Genomic DNA, 19,193 nt, shown 5'->3' on the forward strand with positions numbered 1-19,193 from the left:
GTCCCAGGTACTTGGGAGGCTGAGGTGGGAGGATCGCTTGAGCCATGGAGGTTGAGGCTTCAGTGAGCCATGATTGCATCACTGCACACCATGCTGGGGGACAGAGCGAGACCCTGTCTAGAATCAGAGAACTTCTAAAATCAGAAAATTCTAAAGTGGTCAGTGTCATTAGGCTTAGCTTTAAACTGTCAGTTGCCTCTGGATACTGCAGGTGTCTTCATCCTTTCCACAAGCTGCATTCAATATTTATGGTAAGAATTTCCAAGGACTTCTTTGGGCCCCAGTTGACAAGGCTGTTTTATAATACAAGGAGCACTGGACTAGAAGTTAGCAGACCTAGGTTTTTGCTCTGACTCTACAAGTTACAGGAATTTCTCTTAATCAGCAAAATGAGAGGTTTTGAAAGTATTAGTTATTTCCAAGTCGATGAGGGGTTTTGAGATCAATTGTTTCCAAGTTTTGTTCTTTGGAACAAAATTCTAGGGTTAATAGCATGGGATATTAGTTCAAATAGACCGCTTTCTCTACTTTCCAACCTCACTGTCCCCCTGCAGCTTTATTTATTCACACAAATATTATAAACACTGAAAATAATTGAGAATAAAATATACAGTGTAAATATACAAAGAGATACATTTTTCTTTCAAAATCATAAACCAGCTATATAAACAAAAAAATTTTTGTTTCAGCTCCACTGTAATCTTGTTAGAAATATGGCTTATGTTAACTAAATATGTTTTTAAAAAAGAAAAGTTTAGACAAAAGAGCAAATCATCTAACAAATAGACTGCAAGATTAGTAGAAGCGTGACATGCAGGGGAAAATATGCACCTAAAGTAAATCTCTCTAAGGAATAAACTAGATAGACTTTACAAATGAAATCTAAGGCAGAAATATTGGGCCTACTCAAAGTTAAGTGAATGTGTCAGAGCCAAGACTGGAAAGAACGTGGCTCTTAGGAATAATTTTAGTCATCTCTGCAGTATAAGTAAGATATCTTCACTTAAATGCCACCTAAAATTATTCTTTAGACAGTTGATAGCAGTTGCTAAGAAGAAAAGTTTGTAGGGCCAGGTGCGGTGGCTCACGCCTGTAATCCCAGCACTTTGGGAGGGTGAGGCGGGCAGATCACCTGATGTCAGGAGCTGGAGACCAGCCTGGACAACATGGTGAAACCCTGTCTCTACTGAAAATACAAAAATTAGCCAGGCATGATGGCAGGTGTCTGTAATCCCAGCTCCTTGGGAGGCTGAGGTGGGAGAATTGCTGGAACTTGGGAGGCGGGGGTTGCAGTGAGCGGAGATTGTGCTATTGTACTCCAGCCTGGGCAACAGAGGGAGATTGTGTCTCAAAAAAAAAAAAAAAAGAAAATTCGTAGCAGTTGCTAAGAAAAAAGGAAAAATGCTGGTTTAACAACTGGTACTATACAATCACAGTCTAGAGACTCATTAACATACTGCCTTTCTAAACCACACACGGGAAACTGCAAAATGCCCATTTCAAACTCTCTCAGAATACCTTATTGTATGACAAAACTTAGTCTTTGTTCAAACTTATCTAATGAACAACTGCTCTAGCTGTTGGAATACTTTTTCCAGACACGAAATCTTCCCCTAATATTCTGATTTCATTGTTTCTACAGATGCCAAATACTAGCCCATTTACGCCAGTCTCATCAGGGAGGAGGACATCATATAGTATAGAAGCGGGGAAAGGCTATGTGGGGCGAGGGAATAATAGCAAAATGATAGAAGACTAAATACTAGTGAAGTAATAGTGAAATCTAAAGTAATTTTGGCTGGCTCAAACTTGTAAGTTAAACCTATTTTCCTGTAGGAATAAAGTTATAAATGACAGTAGATTACTAGGTGAAAAGAAAGGATTTTTCAACCAAGTGATGATAAAATCAGAGTTTTGTAAACTTCATAGTTTTCAAAAACATCTGTTATAAAGTGGAAAACAATTAAATATCCATAAATGTTTGAATTTGTTTAATAGAGATAAAAATGGATAAAGGTTATAAAAAAGAGGTACCAGAAAAAAAAAGGTAGTTCTTTCGTTTGGTAACAAAAGAAAGCATTGATTGTGGTACCTTTCTTCTGTGGCACTCTTTGGCTGACATGTGATGCATTGTTTTAGATTATTTCCTGAGTGGAAACAAGTGCCTCATCCATCACTTTAAATGGATTCCTTAATTACTATTGCTATTTCTACTTAATGTAATTATGTCTTTTATTTAAGAGAAGATTGAAGTTCAAAGTTCATAAAACCTATGTTTTAGTGTTATGTGTGTTTAAAGAAATAAGTATTTATGAAAAATTGTAGTTTCTGTGATGCAAAAGTTCAAATACCAATATGATAGTTAAATAAAGCATCATACTTTAAATATTTTACTGCATGTATTTTGGTATAAAATTATGGCTATATTAGGATAAAAGTGTACTTTTACTCTTTAAATGATACTTTACTATTCTTAGCATAAAAATCTTTAATTTTTTTCAGTATGTAACTGGAATCTAGAAATTAAAGTTGTTTTTAGAATGCTAAATTAAAATATAACAGAAACATCAACTTTTTTCTTTTTTTGTCCAGTGTTTTGTATTTATTTTATTAGTATGCCTCTCTGTATCGTAGAATTCTATTTTAAAATAAATTAAATTACTTTAGCTGTGTAAAAATGTTTGCATAAAAACTTTGAAGTTCTTGAAAAGTTGACTAAAAAAATTTTTTGTAATTGGTGTCTTTAGATCCAAAGGCAGAAACCAGGTTATACATCACAGTCAATGACTTTGAATTTCATGTCTATAATCGTTCGGATCTTTATGGACGCCTTCAAGAGTTGTTTGGTTTGGAGCCAACAATAATTCCACCCAAGAAGGAAGATGATAAAACACGGGAAAATGGAAGGACAAGAACCCAATCGAAAATTGAAAGGTTCAGTGTCATACTTGAATTTTATTAATCTCTGGCATTAAACATTTGTCTTTATTGGAATATCATTGAGGCTGTGCACCTAGACAGAGCCCAATGTTGTTTTGCAAATTAACTAAAATTTTTAGTAACATAAATAATTGTATAATTATTTGAGAAATTGTGATAATACAGAATATGTAATCTAAAAAAGTCGTGTTCTATTCCCCGTTCACGAATCCTACTTTTCTCTGTATTAATAACTACCGTTATGAATTTAGTTTTTATCCTTTTGAATGTATGTACATAAATGTATACATACATATTTAAGGTGCATGTACAAATACATGATTTTGTTCTGTGTGTTTCTAAACATATATGTTTAGAATATGTGCCTCATATAGTGTGTATTGTTCTGTAATTTGCTTTTTATGCAGCAGTTTGTCTGTAAGCTCGTTCCATATCTGTATATGTAGGTCTGCTTTTAAAAATACATATCTGTGTATGTAGGTCTACCTACAAAATTATTCTAGAACAGGATCAGCAAACTTAGACCTATAGCACAAGTCTAGCCTACTGCCTGTTTTGTATATAGAGTTTTATTGGGACATAGCCACGCATATTGATTTATATATTATCCATCTATTTAGTGAATTGCTGTGAAATTTTCATTTCTTAAAATTTGTGTACTTTGTATAGGGCCAGTTTTCTTACTCTTGGCTTATCATTTTCATTTCATTAAGGGAGAATTAATTTGGCACAAGGCATTTGGGCAAGGGAAGGAAGAGGAGTAACTGGATCGTTTTCAGAAGTGCTTAAAACAGTAGACAAACATCAAAGTAACTTGTACCTTAATCATTTATGTTTTAATGACAACTTTGGCTGTCTTAAAAAATGTCGTTTGGTAACATAATGGGCAAAATGGTAGATGTAATGATAGCATATCGTCCCTTATTGTTTTGTCATTAAAGCTTGTTATTCTAAAAACATAGTTTTATTATTAGAGCTTATCCATCTAAAAGTTGATATGATAGAGTGCTCCAGTAGACAGCTTTAGGACCATTAGTATTCCTTCAGATGATCATTGTTCTGTTTACTGAACTAGTCATTAGATGTATTTGGAAAAGTAAACTGATATTGTGAGGTATGGTATTGTGAGGAAGCGAACTATGTCCTCGGGTATTTAAGTTTTTCTTATTCATGTCAGTTGTATTTTTTCTTGTTAGAGTTAAAGTAAAAACAGAATCCCAAGACCCCACATCTTCGTGGAGATCACTTATTCCAGTCATAAAGGTCAATGTGAGCACAGTAAGTAAATTCTGCTACAATTACTGTTTCATGGGGTAATAACGTACAACTTTTAATTTTTGCAAATATGATTTTAATGTAAGAAAATTAAATAATTTTGTGGAGTTTCTTTTAGTTCTCATTTCTGTAAAGTATAAGTGAAATAATTATTTTAACCTCGATACTGTTTTCTGACAAATTTGTGTTTAAATTTCTTTAAATACTTAAATTTTCTTTTAAGTAGGGGTTTAAATTGACCAGTGGAGTAATTTAAATAGCACATAGTCCTAAAGTGGAATCATTAAGCTATTGTTTGAAAATGTTTGTTATTAGGTTAGCTAAAGAAAGAAATATGGCCAGAATAGCATGATGTAATATCTCTTATCTGGTTTTTTTTTTTTTTTTTTTTTTTTTTAAGGGACGTTTGGCCTTTGGAAATCACTACCAACCACAAACTCTGTGCATCAACTTTGATGATGCTTTCTTAACTTATACTACAAAACCACCTTCAAGTCATCTTGACCAATTCATGCATATTGTGAAAGGAAAGCTTGAAAATGTTCGAGTCATGCTTGTTCCTAGTCCAAGATATGTTGGTCTTCAAAATGATGAGTAAGAAAATCTTATAAAAATAATAAAAAACTTCTTATAGCTAATACGGATACAGCTAGAAACTTGAACATCCTTTTAATTTTTTTGCTACAAGTTGTACAAAAATTAGGTACATTTCTCTATTAAAGCAGTTAACAGTGTAGTCCTTCTTTATGGGATAAATGGATATACTATCCAGTGATAAACTCTAATTTTAAATATTTTTCTGCATGATTATAACTGTAATTTTTTTATCCGTTTTTCCTTCTAATTGTATTTTGGAAACTTGTTTTGTGCAATTAGCTCCTGTTTGTATGTTAGGAGAGACACATTACAGGTAGGTTTTTGTTTCTAGAAGATATGACTAGAGTCATATTAAAGAGTAAATTGAACAGATTCATTACAGTGGAATACCATTTTGAGTTAGTGAAAGTTGAAAATTGAATTGAAATTACTCCTGGAAAATTTGGTGAAGTTAAGAGGGTATAGTTTTGCGACCCACTTGACATTTCTTTAAGTTCCAAACTGTCAGTTTTCCATCTAGCTTTCCAGATTTTTTTTTTCCTTCAGTGAAGTAGTTGCTTGTATTTATAAGACTCATTATAGGAATGATGTACACTGGACTCACTCAGTGTGGTGGAATGCTGAGTGGGAGAATGATGGGCTCTTGTGGTTTTTGTGTGTAAAGGATACTCTGTGGTTGAATTTATGTAATTTAAGTGTTCATATGGAGAGTTTTTGTACAGTGTCTCAGCTTTTATCTTTGTGTGTAGGCACTTTATGAGGTTATATGTGAAACATGATTATTCCTTTTTAGTTCTAACTCTTGACTGGCCTGGTATTCGATTTTCCAGGATTTGGCTAGAATGATAGAAAGAGGGTTTTTCCTTTTTGAGTGTCATAGTGACTGGGTCTACCTGGGCTCCCTCTTCAAGATCATGGACTTGGTTAAGAATCTTCTGGAATGTGGACTGTGCACACAAATGTGTATGAGTGCACAGGATTTTTTTGAAAAATTATAGAGAGTAAGATGAAAAAGTGTCTTGTTATTAATAATTTGTATAAAAAAATTTTAAATTGTATTTTTCACTTGTTAAAACTAAGTGTGGAGATTACATGATGATATTAAACATTAACCTTTGTGATTTAATACATATTTAGAAAAAAATTGCTGAGTTTTTGCATTTAATGTTATCTAATGATTGAGAAGTTAATTTTGATATGCAAGAAGATATGTGATGTATGTATGACAAAGAGAAAAGTTGTTTAATCAAAGCAAACAGAGATTAATGGTTTCTGGGAAATTATTGATGGTAGAAAAACATTCATTCCAGAGTTAGAGTTCACAGTGTTCGCTCTAGGTTTATTTCAAGTTGATTAAATATTCATGGAAATAGGTAATATGAAGATAAAAATGACAACTTTTGTCTTATTTAATGTTCTTGAATGATTATAGTTTAATGTACAGCTAGATAAAATGGTACTTATTATTTAGCTATTAATATAAAATGGTCAAATTTTAATTTTGTTGTAAATGCAGAATATGATCATTTTATTCCAGTGATCATCATTCCATTGTATTTAAACTTTGTTTTAAATCGATTTCTCTCATTCAAAACTGAAAATGAAAAATATAAAACCAAAGTTTTTCTTTTTAAAACTAAATTTTTTTTCTTCTTGAACTAATTTATTGATAAATTTTTAGTGTCATTTTATTATTGAGTCTAATAAAGAATAGAACTATGGAACAATTTCTTAGGATGATTGTTCATGGGAAAGATGTTTTTCTTTCTTTTCAGGATGCTACTTGTTATGTACTTTTTAGTTTTTTTCTTTTTCTTTTCACCTATTGCCAGCATTAACTAGGATACTGAACATTTTATATTCTGGAGATTTGTTTAGTTTGCTTTCCCCTCCACCTTCTTATAGACCACCGAGATTAATGGGAGAAGGTTTTGTGGTGATGCAGTCAAATGATGTTGACATCTACTACTACATGGATGAGCCAGGTATTGTTGTTGTTGTTGTTGTTGCTGTTTTTTTAAAGTGACCGAGTCTCTGTCACACAGGCTGGAATGCAGTGGCGTAATCATAGTCCATTTTACCCTTGACCTTCCAGGCTCAAGCAATCCTCCTACCTCAGCCTCCTGAGTTGCTAAGATGCCAGGAATAATGCCACTGTGCTTGACTAATTTTTACAGTTTTTGTAGAGATGGTATTTTGCTCTGTTGCCCAGGCTTATCTCAAATTCCTGACCTCAGGTGATCCTCCTGCCTCATTCTCCCAAAGTGCTGGGATTATAGGCACGAGCCCATGGTACCTGGCCTGTTTTTTTTTAAAGTATGTTTCATAGCTACAATTATGTTTGTTCTATGAAATGCTGATATCTAGTAATATTTTAAATCTTCTTGCTTAGGCAACAGGAAATGGTAAATGTAGATATGAGTGAAAATATCTGAAAAATATCTGTGTCATTTCTCAAAACTTGAACATTAGTTTAGTATTGTAGATTAAAAGAGAACATTATTTTTTTCAAATTCAGTTTTCATAGATAAACCTCAAAAATTGAGAATGCAGATGATCATGAGTGAAAACCTTTAAAGAATGTAGTAATAGTTAAGGTAGTTCATCTTAGCTTAGAAGCTTAGTATATTAGATTCAAGACTTAAACTTTGAGGATTGAAATCCATCTAGTTAAAATTCTTGACAGGTGGCTTCCATTTTATAAAAGTATCTAAACATTGGGTTTTAAGCTCTTTTTTCATACTTCCGCTCTTTTTATACCTTTCAGAGTATAAAAGTATTTAAGGTCAAAGTATTTTGAAAGTAAAACTAAGATGTTATTTGCCCTTTCACCATGTTGACATTTGTGCTAATGGTGCAGAGCAATGGTGGGTAAAACTGTTGTTGCTTTAACACTAATCAAGGAAGTGGTTCCTAATTATACTAGTAGTCATTGCGTTTTTCAACTGCCACACATTTGTAGTAAAACAACGTCAATATCGCATAAAAATTTCCTTGATAAAGCAGTAGAAATTATTTATTTTGTCAAATGTTGACCTTTGAGTAAAGTGTTTTTAATATTTGGTGTGAGAAAATGGGAAGTACACATAAAGTGCTTGTGCTGCATACCAAAATATTCTGGTGTCTTGAGGAAAAGCACTTGTATGATTAAGTCGCAAGCTGCACTAATTGCGTTTTTTTCATGGAGTGCCAGTTTTATTTGAAAGAGTAGTTACAGACAAACTGTAATTTGAGCTTTCTTGTGAAAAACTTTGGAAAATTTGAGTCTGCTGTTATGAGCTTGACAGCATCCCAATAGTTAACAGCTTTTATGATGAGACCACCAATGATATAGCAAGGGTGATGTTTTTAAATGGTGATGTTTTTACATGTTTAATAATGGAATTGGTCAACATTTGGAAAAAATCTACATTGCTCAGTGAACCCATATTTCCCAAATGACCAGTGCATGATGTTATAAAAGTCATGCATAGATAAATGTATTCGAAGTGCAAGATAGACCAGTAGATTTTAACATAACAGGGTATGAAAAGTTTAGTGATATGGCTTCAGATTCCACATTGCAATTAACCTTTAAGAAATTTCCATTTGTTGAATTTTGGGGTACCATCAAAGAAGAGTATTAAAAATTGCCTGAAAAAGCTATTGAAATACTCCTCCCTTTTCTATCTACATATCTTTATGAGGCCAGATCTTTTCCAAATCCTTCAGTAACAGATTGAATGACGAAACAGCTATGAGAATCCACCTGTTTTCTATTAAGTTAGACATTAGAGATTTGCCCCAAAAAACCCCTCTAATACTTCTCACTAAATTATTTGGTTTTAGAAAATATGGTTTTTCTTCATTAAAAATGAGATTAAAATTTCATTTAATTTTTATATTTATATTACATGTTATATTTAATTACATTAAATATGTCAACATGAGTTTATTTTTGAAATATTTTTTAAAATTGCTGACTTTTAATTTTGAACATAGTAATTCTTGATAGATGTAATACAATATGAGAACAACCTCTTTTAGGTTCTCAATAAGTTTTAAGAGTGTAAAGGTTTCCTGAGACCAAAAATGTTGGAACTGCTGATGTAAGGAAACTTTTTAATGGCCATTTTAAATAACTGCCTTTATATTGTATGTTCTGGAATACAGGACTTGTTCCAGAAGAAACAGAAGAAAATATTGAAGGAGAAATGAGCAGTGAAGATTGCAAACTACAAGACTTGCCTCCATGTTGGGGACTGGATATAGTTTGTGGTAAAGGAACAGATTTTAATTATGGACCGTGGGCCGATAGGCAGAGGTACTTGAGTATATTATATTTCTAATAAGTCTTTTAGATATATTGAGATGCATATAATTTGAAATAAAATCTAGCTTAAAATTTTTATAAACTGTTTTATTATAGCAGAAGAAGATATCACTAAACATTTTGATCCAAATAATAACTTGCTTGTGGCTTTTCCACAAGCAAGTTCATTCCAAAAGTGGAGCTGATTGATTGGAAAGATGGTGAATGAAGAGTGTATTTGTTGGTTCATTTGTTTTTTCTTTTGGATTTAATCCACAATGATTTCTTTATTGATCCTCTACTATATGCCAGATATTGTTGGGACTATGGGAATTTAGAAATAAAAGGCATATGTCTTCCAGTTTTAGTGGGGAAGAAAGAACCAAAAGAGTAATATTAGGTGCTATAATAAAGGTAAGTAAAGGGTCTTGATGAAGAACTTAGAAAAGTACTCTACTAGTTCGCTAGGGCTGCCTTAATAAAGCATCACAGATAATGTGGCTTAAGCAACAGAAATGTGTTTTCTCACAATTCTAGAGTCTTAAGAAGTCCTCCAACAAGATGGTGGCATGGTTGGTTCCTTCTGAGGGCTGTGAGGGAAGGATGTGTTCCAGGCCTGTCTCCTTGGCTTGTAGATTGCTGTTGTTTTCCAGTGTCTTCATGTGGTCTTTCCCTCGTGTACCTCTGTGTCCAGATCATACTGTCCAATCATATTGGATTAGGACAGCATACCCTAATGACCTCATTTTAACTTAATTACCGTTATGAAGACCCCATCTCCAAATGTAGTCACATTCTGAGGTACTGGGGGTTAGGACTTCAGCATATGAATTTTAGGGGTTAGGACTTCAACAAATGAATTTTTAGGTTACTTGGTATTCCTAGTATATAGTATATAATTTATATTAAAGATTAGGGGAGAGAAGAATTGGGGAAGGCTTTTGGTTGAGGTAACATGTAAATTAAGTTTTGAAAGATAATTGAGAGTTAGCCAGGGAAAGAAGAGGAGGGTGAATCATTGAGGCAAGGGAAGAGTTTTATAAATGCATGAGGATAGTGGAGGATTGTCCTGTAGTTATGGTCTATAGTGGCTAAGAAGTATGGATTTTATAATGTCATTTTATTTTAAAGTAGTTTTAATTTTTAATATATTGTGAACATTTTTCTACTTCTTGAAGAATTTTAAACAAAGAAGGGAATATTTACCATTAAGTATGAGGGAGCACCTAAGTTTTTATGTACAAAATTAGACATTGCTTAAAATTAGTTTAGTTTTTCTATTCATGAACTAGCGTTTTTGAATAGAGAAATACAAGCCAACTCATTCACTTGAGCAGATATTACAGGACCATTGATAGATTAGTGAACGAGTACTGATACTAACTTGATGTATTGACTTTTTAAATGCTTTTTAAAAAAGTGCTATCTAGCTAGCATTATTAGAATTATATGTTTTGTCAAGTAGTATATTCTATTAATCTTGGTATCTGTAGTATGTAGGAATATCTGCCTCATTAAGTAGCTAACAATTATATGGTAAATGAATAAGCTCGTTATTTGAAAATTCTTGCATTATGCTAAAACAATACTTCATGAAGTTCTGCATTAGGTCATTTGTTAAACTTGAAAGTAAACAGAGCATAAAATTTCAGGTTAGAAAGAAAATACTTTTCACATTATTGAATTTAAATTTTCCTCTAATGGTAACATTTTTCCTGTAAGTCATGTTATATTTGACATGCAGGAGTTGAAAATGAGAGATTTTACGTTTCATTAAGTAATAGAGCTACATCTGTTTATATTCAGAAATCTCAAGAAAAGTTTATTTTGTTTGGTTGGCAGAACAGTTATATATTGTTTGAGAAGAAAAAATGAAAATAATGCTTTAACATAGGGCCATGAAGTATTTTTGCATTTTTTAGCACTTAAATAAAGTGTGATTCTCTTAAACTGTGTTTAATTTCATTATGTATTTTCCGTAAGTTTTAGGGTATATTTACACAAAAACCCAAACTAAAGTGCAATCGAGAAATGACACTGAAGATAGAAATTTGCTTTAACCACTCCTTTCAGTATATTTTTCCACTACCAGGAGAGAAGAGCAATGCATTTCTAATCTGGACTTTAAAAAACCACTCAGGTTTATTTAAAAAGAAAAAAAAATGTATTTTTCACATGTATTTAATTCACTAATGTGAGCAATATTTGTCTCCTGAATTACATGTTCAAAAGGTATTATGCAACCGTTTCCTCTTCTCCTTCTCTGTATTGAGTTTCTGCACAAATATGAACTGTAATCAGCGATGAATAGTAAGGTCAGTTTTCTTAGTAGCCATCTATTAACATAAGACATACAGGAAGAAATCTCAGCTGTTTTGCTATTGGATAATTCTCTCAGCATTGTAAGAAGTTATTGACTTTAAAAATAGCATGGTTTTAGCCTAGAGATTTTATAATCATAACATGATTTTAGTTTCTAGATTTTGATGTCAGTTCTACTATCTTTACATGATTGTCTGAATATTTAAGATATTATTCAGTTTTTACTTCATGTTTTCTTTTTATGAATTTTCATGACAGAGTTGAAATACAAACTCTTTTAAAATGAAACTTAATCTTCAGATGATGATTATAATAATACAAACTTTCCTAACATTGTCTGGCATTTTTTTTTTTTTTTATTGCTTTCACTTAAAGTGCTTTCATTAGTATTTTCTGACTTGATCCTTATAACCCAGGGAGATTCATAGGACAGATGTAATGAACTCATTTTACTTGTGCGAAAATGGAGATGCAGAGAGGTTCAGTGATTTGGGTAAGATAGTGAAGCTAAAGCATGAAGTGCTGAGGTTCAAATCAGCCCTTCAGGTCTACTGCCTTTCTCATTATGTCCTGCTATCTACGCACTTTGTAGTCAATGATCGTCTGATGGATTCTCTATCCTTAATATTCTTAATTTTCTATATTTATGTATCTTACTCAAAACATTTGCAGAACTTTATTTTTCTTTCATATATTTTAACGATAGCAAGTTATAGTCTATGAGACTTATTGTACAGATTTTGTCTGGTTCATCTAATTTTTCCCAGTCTTATTTATTCTAGGTAGCATTTTCTGTCACTGCTGACTCATCCCTTCCTGTTTTAAAGCCATAGACTGGCACCTTCTTTGAATGTATGAGTAACATTATACAATACTAATGTTAGCTCATGTAGAAGACTCTGAATTGAAAATTTCTTGAGCTCTTTCGCCTTTGTCAAATGATAAGGGGAGGCAAAAACATTAGCACTTTAGCCTCCAAATACCTATTTACCTTTTAGATATCTATTGCTCTTTAGCCTTTTAATTATATAATATTGATTTAAAGTGATTATGAAATTAATAGAAATAGCCATGTCTTCCATGTGCCATGCACTGCTAAGTCTTTTCCATGTATCTTACCATTTAAACCTCCAAACCTTTCTATGAGACAAGATATATTACCTCCTATGTTACAGAAGAGGAAGCAGCTCAAATTTTCTGGGGAAGATTGAGTAACTTGTCCAGGTTGGAATAATGATTTTAATTAAGCTATCCTCTGTCAGTTCTTTGTTTGCCATTTGGGCAATTTATATACTTGTAGAGAGTCTTTAATTTGTTACAGTACACTTGAATAGTGCAAATTTTCTCTTATATCTCATTTGATAATCGTGTGTCTATTGAGTAATCAAAGCTCATTGGTCTCTGGAAGTGTTAAATATTGCAGAAGACAGTCTAATTGTTAAATGTGATAGCAATGATAATAAAAAATTAGAATATTGATTTTGGTCCTTTATCAGAGGTAATTTTGTTTGAATAACATGTCATTATTCTTTCTACCTCCTTATGTAGAGATTGTTTATGGAAGTTTTTCTTTCCACCTGATTATCAAGTCCTGAAAGTTTCTGAAATTGCACAGCCTGGGAGACCAAGACAGATCCTTGCTTTTGAATTACGAATGAATATTATTGCAGATGCTACAATTGATTTGCTGTTTACCAAAAATAGGGTAATTATTATAATACTATAGTAGAAAATAGTATTTAAAATTTTAACATTATTTTTCAGAGTTTTTTCCTGGTGACTAGTCCCATACTTGGATTAGCTTGTATGAGCTGTTTTCCCTTCAAATAATTGTATGTATTTTACTTTCATCATAATTTTATTAAATGTCAAATAATGGGAAGAAATTAATAGTAATAGACTTTCATGCTATATTCTGGCTCATTTTCTCCTTTATATCTGGCTAAATTGTTTAGTGTATTTTTGGTAAAAATTTGAACTTTTGTTCTTAGGAACTTTTAATACTTATTTAACATATCAATAATTTCTTCTGTGGTAATAACTGAAAAGTAAAGATGGGAGAATAATTCTAATTAATGTTTTATATGAATTAATTTTTTCTTTTGGTAGGAAACAAATGCTGTACATGTAAATGTAGGAGCTGGCTCATATTTAGAAATTAATATTCCAATGACAGTTGAAGAAAATGGTAAGCTGCAACTGTTACTTTTCTTTTTTAAATAATTAAAGAAATAATTACAAATAATAAAGTTTGTTAATCATTTTAGACTAACATTAATAAGGTTTTCTCAGTTTTTTATTACATTTTGATGTGCCTATAGTCATTCAAGGGAAATATTATGTAATTGAGCATTTAGAGAGAAGGGAAACATTTTCTAATCAAGTTCAGTCTTATAACTATATGCTTTTATTATAACCTATACATTTCTTTTGTAGGACTGAGCATACTTTACTTAATGCATAGTTTTCCAGTTAGACTGTTGCACTATGAGAGCAGGTGCTGTTTTTTTTCTTTAGTGTATTCTCAGTGCTGAACCCTGTACCTGACATTTGGGCAGTAATTGATTGGATGACTACAAGGCTTGGTTTTAGGTTATATTATTAGTAGATTTTGTCAGGGAGTAAGCTGGGTACTTCGAGTGGCATAACTTCAATAAATCAGAACATTTCACGTTAAAAATATTAAAAGAGTGCCCTCACAACTTTAGTTTCATCTGAGTTTAGATGATCTAAGTTCATCACGCACTTGAAGTATGGGCACTGACACAGTTAATAACATGAATAAGTACTTTTTGTTAAATTTATCAAATTGTTATAACTTCATTTTGCCTTCTTATTTCCATTTTCTTATTACATTTGTAATTGAGAGCAGTTAAGATGAAATTCTGCTTTATTTTCTTTCTTGAGAGTAAAGAGTAGCAACTTACCCACATTTAAAATCAGTCATCATTAGTGTTTCTGTTTCTAAGTATAATTCATTTTTGCGTAATTCTTAGCTCTTGTTTCTTGGTTCTGTCACTTATTTTCGTGCTGTAAGAGGAAAGCAGGCAGAGGGTTGACTACGTTCATTAGTTTATGTAAAGTGGTAGCATTCAGGCCTGCCTGCTTAGATAATCAATTGAAAAAGTGACTGTGAATGGCATAGTGTATATTTTTCCCATAACTTTGAGGCTATTTTAGTGAATAACTAACCCTTATCTAGTATTAAAAAAGCAATCTTACTAAGGTTTGAAGGAGATGCTTGAGATTCTCTAGGAGTGCTAATTCAGAGTGTGCAGTTGGAAAGAAGCATCTTTTAGAAAAGCCTTACTTACAGGTGTATGATGGGGTGTAAAGGCAGTTGAGAGTTGTACACAATTGATAATGTGCTTCTACCTTTTCACAACTGATGATACACATAGGAAATTGTATTTTTACTGTTTTGTGCAGTATTATACAAAATACTGGTACACTGGAGTAAAGGAATCACCTGAGGACTGAGGAGTCAATATCTTGAGCATATCTATTATAAATCTGTGGCAAGTACCACAGCATACTTGTTGTGGAACTCGAGTTAAGGGTCTAAGGAAAGCCTAGTCAGGTTTTGTATATAGAGGTTAGGTGACTTTTAAGACGACTGGCAAAGGGAAAATGGACTTAGGTGTGTCAGGCAAGAACAATATGTAACAAATAAATTTAAAACTTTTTAGAGATTCAGGTATTAAAAAAAGAAAGAAAAAAAGCACAGAGCAGAATGCAGGATGCATGTGGAATTAGCTGTATAATAGTGACCACAGAAGTTGTGTTCATAGGAAGAAATTTCTTTAAGAAAGGAAATATAATACTCTAAACCATTCAGCTTTTGTTGAGAATGGGCTATATTGCTGAGAAACTGTCATTACATGAGGGGAATAGCTGTTATTTAGTAACTGTCATTATATAAGGAGTAGTTGAAAATGATGAAAATATGTACCCTTGAGTCAGTGGAAGAAGAAAAGGAGTTGTGTTCTGTAACTGAAAACTACTGTTTAAAGAATATACTTGTAGTTTTGCAAGCTACAAAGGAAAGCAAAATCAGAATAGATATATGAAGTTGGAACTTTGTTCCTTTAGAGCAGCCCATATGAGAAGGATCACCTATTAAGTTAGCAAGCTCCCTGTCACTGAGGTATGTTTAAATAGTGACTAACTACCATTTTTCAAGGATTCCTTCTTTGGGTGGTGGTAGGAGTTGGTTCCAGTCCAAAGATGTTTCATTTTGTAATTGTTTTCCTGGTTCTTAATTTTTATGTTTTTATTGTTAGGTTACACTCCTGCTATTAAAGGACAACTCTTACATGTGGATGCCACTACCAGCATGCAATATCGGACCCTTTTAGAAGCAGAAATGTTAGCAGTGAGTCTGTAGTACATGATGATATGCATACTTATATGAAAAACAATTGATTTTAATTTTCTTGTATAAAGTTTAATTAACCAGGAAATCATCAAATGGTCCATCTTCTAGTTCAAGAACAGCTAGATGCTCTTGACTCTGTCCTAGGGAAGAGGAGTGGATTCCCAGTGCTATGGACTCCTGTTGACATCTCTTTGTTGCTCTGCTTCTAGTATGAGGGAGGTGAATAAAAGGCAACGATACATATGTTTTTGGCCTGAAAAATATGCGAAGTTGTTAGAATATTGTTTTTAAAGTACATTATGTGGCTGGACTAAATCTATTCTAAGTTCTAAGTAAGATAATTCTTTAATATATGTTTTCTGGCCCCACTGGATTTCTTTTTCAGGGCTTAAATAATGTAATTTATTGTGCCTTTTACTTGATAAAAGGTAAAAGGAAGAAAATCTTGTTGATACCCTGGATTGTTTCATATCAGAAAGAGAAACAATATGTAAATGCCCATGATTAAAATTGCTGATTGGGGACTCATTAATCAAGCAGATTTTTATTATTATTACTATCAGGGACAACAACACTAACAAAAGCCACTATGTAAAATGGTTAATATTCAGAGATTCTTTCATATAAGATGGTGCCATAAGGTTCTTAATTACTTGTCTTAAACATTTTACATATGACATATGTAAATTATGAGAAAAATTCTGCAATTAACAGGAATATGTAAAATACCATAAATGTATCTTAAACTGGCATATTCAGTATTTTAATGAATTCTTCATCTATTGCTGATAAATAGTGCTGTGTGACAATGCTTTCCTAGGTAGGCAGCTTTTGCCTTTGCAGAAATGCCAAACTGGGCAGGGTGCAGTGACTCATACCTGTAATCCCAGCACTTTGGGAGGCTGAGGCAGGTGGATCACTTGAGTACAGGAGTTGGAGACCAGCGTGGCCAATATGGCGAAACCCTGCCTCTACTAAAAATACAAAAATTAGCCAGGTGTGATGGCATGCATGCCTGTAATTCCAGCTACTTGGGAGGCTGAGGCACAAGAATTGCTTGAACCCAGGAGGTGGAGGTTGCAGTGAGGCGAGATTGTGCCACTGCACTCCAGCTTGGGCAATAGAGTGAGACTCTGTCTCAAAAAAAAAAAAAAAAGAAATGCCAAGCTGCAGAAATACTGATATTACTTCCTCTGACAGTAAGCATTGCACTCTATCTTCCTTCACACTGAACCTGTCACTTAACAGATGAGGCTTAAGAAGACATTAGGAATGTCGGTTGTTACCCTATTGGTTTATCTGGAGTGCAGTATCAACACTATGGCCTGATTTGTTGTTTTGAAAGTTTTTTGACCACATCTTGGCTTAATATTTCAAGGAGCTAGATGTAGCCATGGATATTGGCCACAGCAATATTAAAGTCTCAAAGGAACCTTCTGTTCAGCTCAGTAGGAAAATAAGTTTTAATTACTCACTAGTGTGTGTGACTTCATTTCTAATGCTGTTTACACAGTATCACATTTTAAGCTCTAATACTTTTACCTAACATTTGTTTTGCAGTTCCACATCAATGCCAGCTACCCCCGAATATGGAACATGCCGCAGACATGGCAGTGTGAATTAGAGGTTTATAAAGCCACCTACCACTTCATCTTTGCACAGAAAAATTTCTTTACAGGTAATTTTCTAATAGATATAAATACAGTGAGATTTATCACAGTGAACTTGTTTACATTTGATAAGTTTTACTTTCAAATTACATAGGGAATGATGACATGATTCATATTTTCTTACTTTAACATTTCCTTTTGGGCTGAAAATATCAAAGAGAGAATTTAAATAGAGACATTTTGCATTCTTTTCTAACCTAAACAAGGAAAATATAAACCCCAAATTGAGCTTAGAAGGAAATGAAAGAACTCAATTTAGGCTGGGGCTTTGTATCAGTCTAGTTAGGGAGTAGGATGAGGATGATGAATCAATTTCTCTGTCTTCCCAAACTAGGCATCAGCATGGCTTCATTATTTTGTTTTAATAATTATAATACACAACAGTATATGCAAATAGCTAAATGTTATTTTTATACTTGGAGCCCTTATTTAATCTTTTCTGTTGGCATGGATAATTGAGTTGGTGCTATCACTAGTTGGAAGAAACATTCCTTCAGTTCTTGCAGAATATTTTGATAGCTGTGCATATTTTGTGACTATAAGAACACATATTGTTGGTCTATGAATAGCATAAATATTACTACATTAAAATAAGGGGCATTTATTGAGTCTTCTTCTAAAAAGTTTAGCCCCATAGAGTTGGTCTGATTTGCCAGGGTCAGTGGCTATTCCACAGAAACCTAATCTTTGCTTGACTGCTTGCTCTATTTATCCATTCATCCATCCATCCATTTGCGCAACAGTCGTTTTATACAAGCATCTAGTCGATGCTGAGTACTATTAGATATTTGGAGGTGTAGTGGTGTTTAAGGTATACATAGGTAGTCCTCTCCTGACAATACTACTGTGTAATGTTGTGTAAATGACTTCACTGTTTAAGCTTCAGATTCCTTGTTTGTGAAATAGGGATAACAATTTCTACCCTAATTTTGCTATTACTAAAATTTTAACCTTTTAAAATGCCTCTTACTGTAATATGTTCAATCATAAGTCTTTTATATTTCTTTTCTGGTTTGACTGGGAGCCTTGGGGACTAGATAGACTGCTTCTGCTTTCCTGGAGTTACATACTTCTCCAAGGCTTGAACCAGTGTCCCATTAGTAGAAATTTTGACAGAGTCCCTGGCAAGTTAAGCTTTTGCTAGTGAAGCAGAGCATTGGATGAGCACTTCTCAGTTCAAATTTATGAAAAAAATTGCAGCTAAAACCTATGGTGTGTATTATGTGTCTGACTTTGTCCTAAGCAGTTTGCACATATTAAATTATTGAATCCTCACAATAACTCTCAGGGATCAATATTATTATTATTTTCCTTACTTTATAGATGAGGAAAATGAGTTATAGAGAGGTAAAACATTAGGTCCAGGGTCACACTTGGTTGAGCTCAAATTCTAACTCAAGTAGTCTGGCTCAAGAATCTGTTATATTACTTATCTCTTTGACTAGCTTTTTCCTTCTCACTTAAGATTTGTATTTTTTAACTTTACTAATCTTTTGAAATAGATACCTATCATCAAGTATTTTCTTCTTCACCTTACTTTTCTTCCAGACATTTCCCATCTTTAGACTCTTGCAGTGCTAAGGATAGCTGCAGTAGAAGTATAAATTCTTCATGATTTAAAAATATTATTTTGTAGTAGCACTTTCATTTACACTATTGTATTAGTTACACTGAAAGAGCTAAGTACATATTTCCTAAATTGCAACTGATTTTCCTTAAA

General features: G+C 32.9%; 1 protein-coding gene across 2 annotated transcripts in view; it reads left to right on the forward strand.

Annotated features, from left to right (window-relative positions):
• Nucleotides 1–19,193, forward strand: part of KIAA1109 (KIAA1109 ortholog) — a 210,622-nt gene that overhangs the window by 29,664 nt on the left and 161,765 nt on the right. For both annotated transcript variants that reach the window (XM_025385484.1, XM_025385483.1), the window contains 9 exons: nt 2,748–2,934; nt 4,137–4,218; nt 4,616–4,809; nt 6,718–6,797; nt 8,965–9,115; nt 12,974–13,130; nt 13,535–13,613; nt 15,709–15,800; nt 17,364–17,481. In XM_025385484.1, the coding sequence (XP_025241269.1) occupies nt 2,748–2,934; nt 4,137–4,218; nt 4,616–4,809; nt 6,718–6,797; nt 8,965–9,115; nt 12,974–13,130; nt 13,535–13,613; nt 15,709–15,800; nt 17,364–17,481 (1,140 nt within the window). The remainder of the gene's footprint in view (nt 1–2,747; nt 2,935–4,136; nt 4,219–4,615; nt 4,810–6,717; nt 6,798–8,964; nt 9,116–12,973; nt 13,131–13,534; nt 13,614–15,708; nt 15,801–17,363; nt 17,482–19,193) is intronic.

The sequence above is a fragment of the Theropithecus gelada genome, chromosome 5, assembly GCF_003255815.1.
Source record: "Theropithecus gelada isolate Dixy chromosome 5, Tgel_1.0, whole genome shotgun sequence".
Classification (NCBI taxonomy): domain Eukaryota; kingdom Metazoa; phylum Chordata; class Mammalia; order Primates; family Cercopithecidae; genus Theropithecus; species Theropithecus gelada.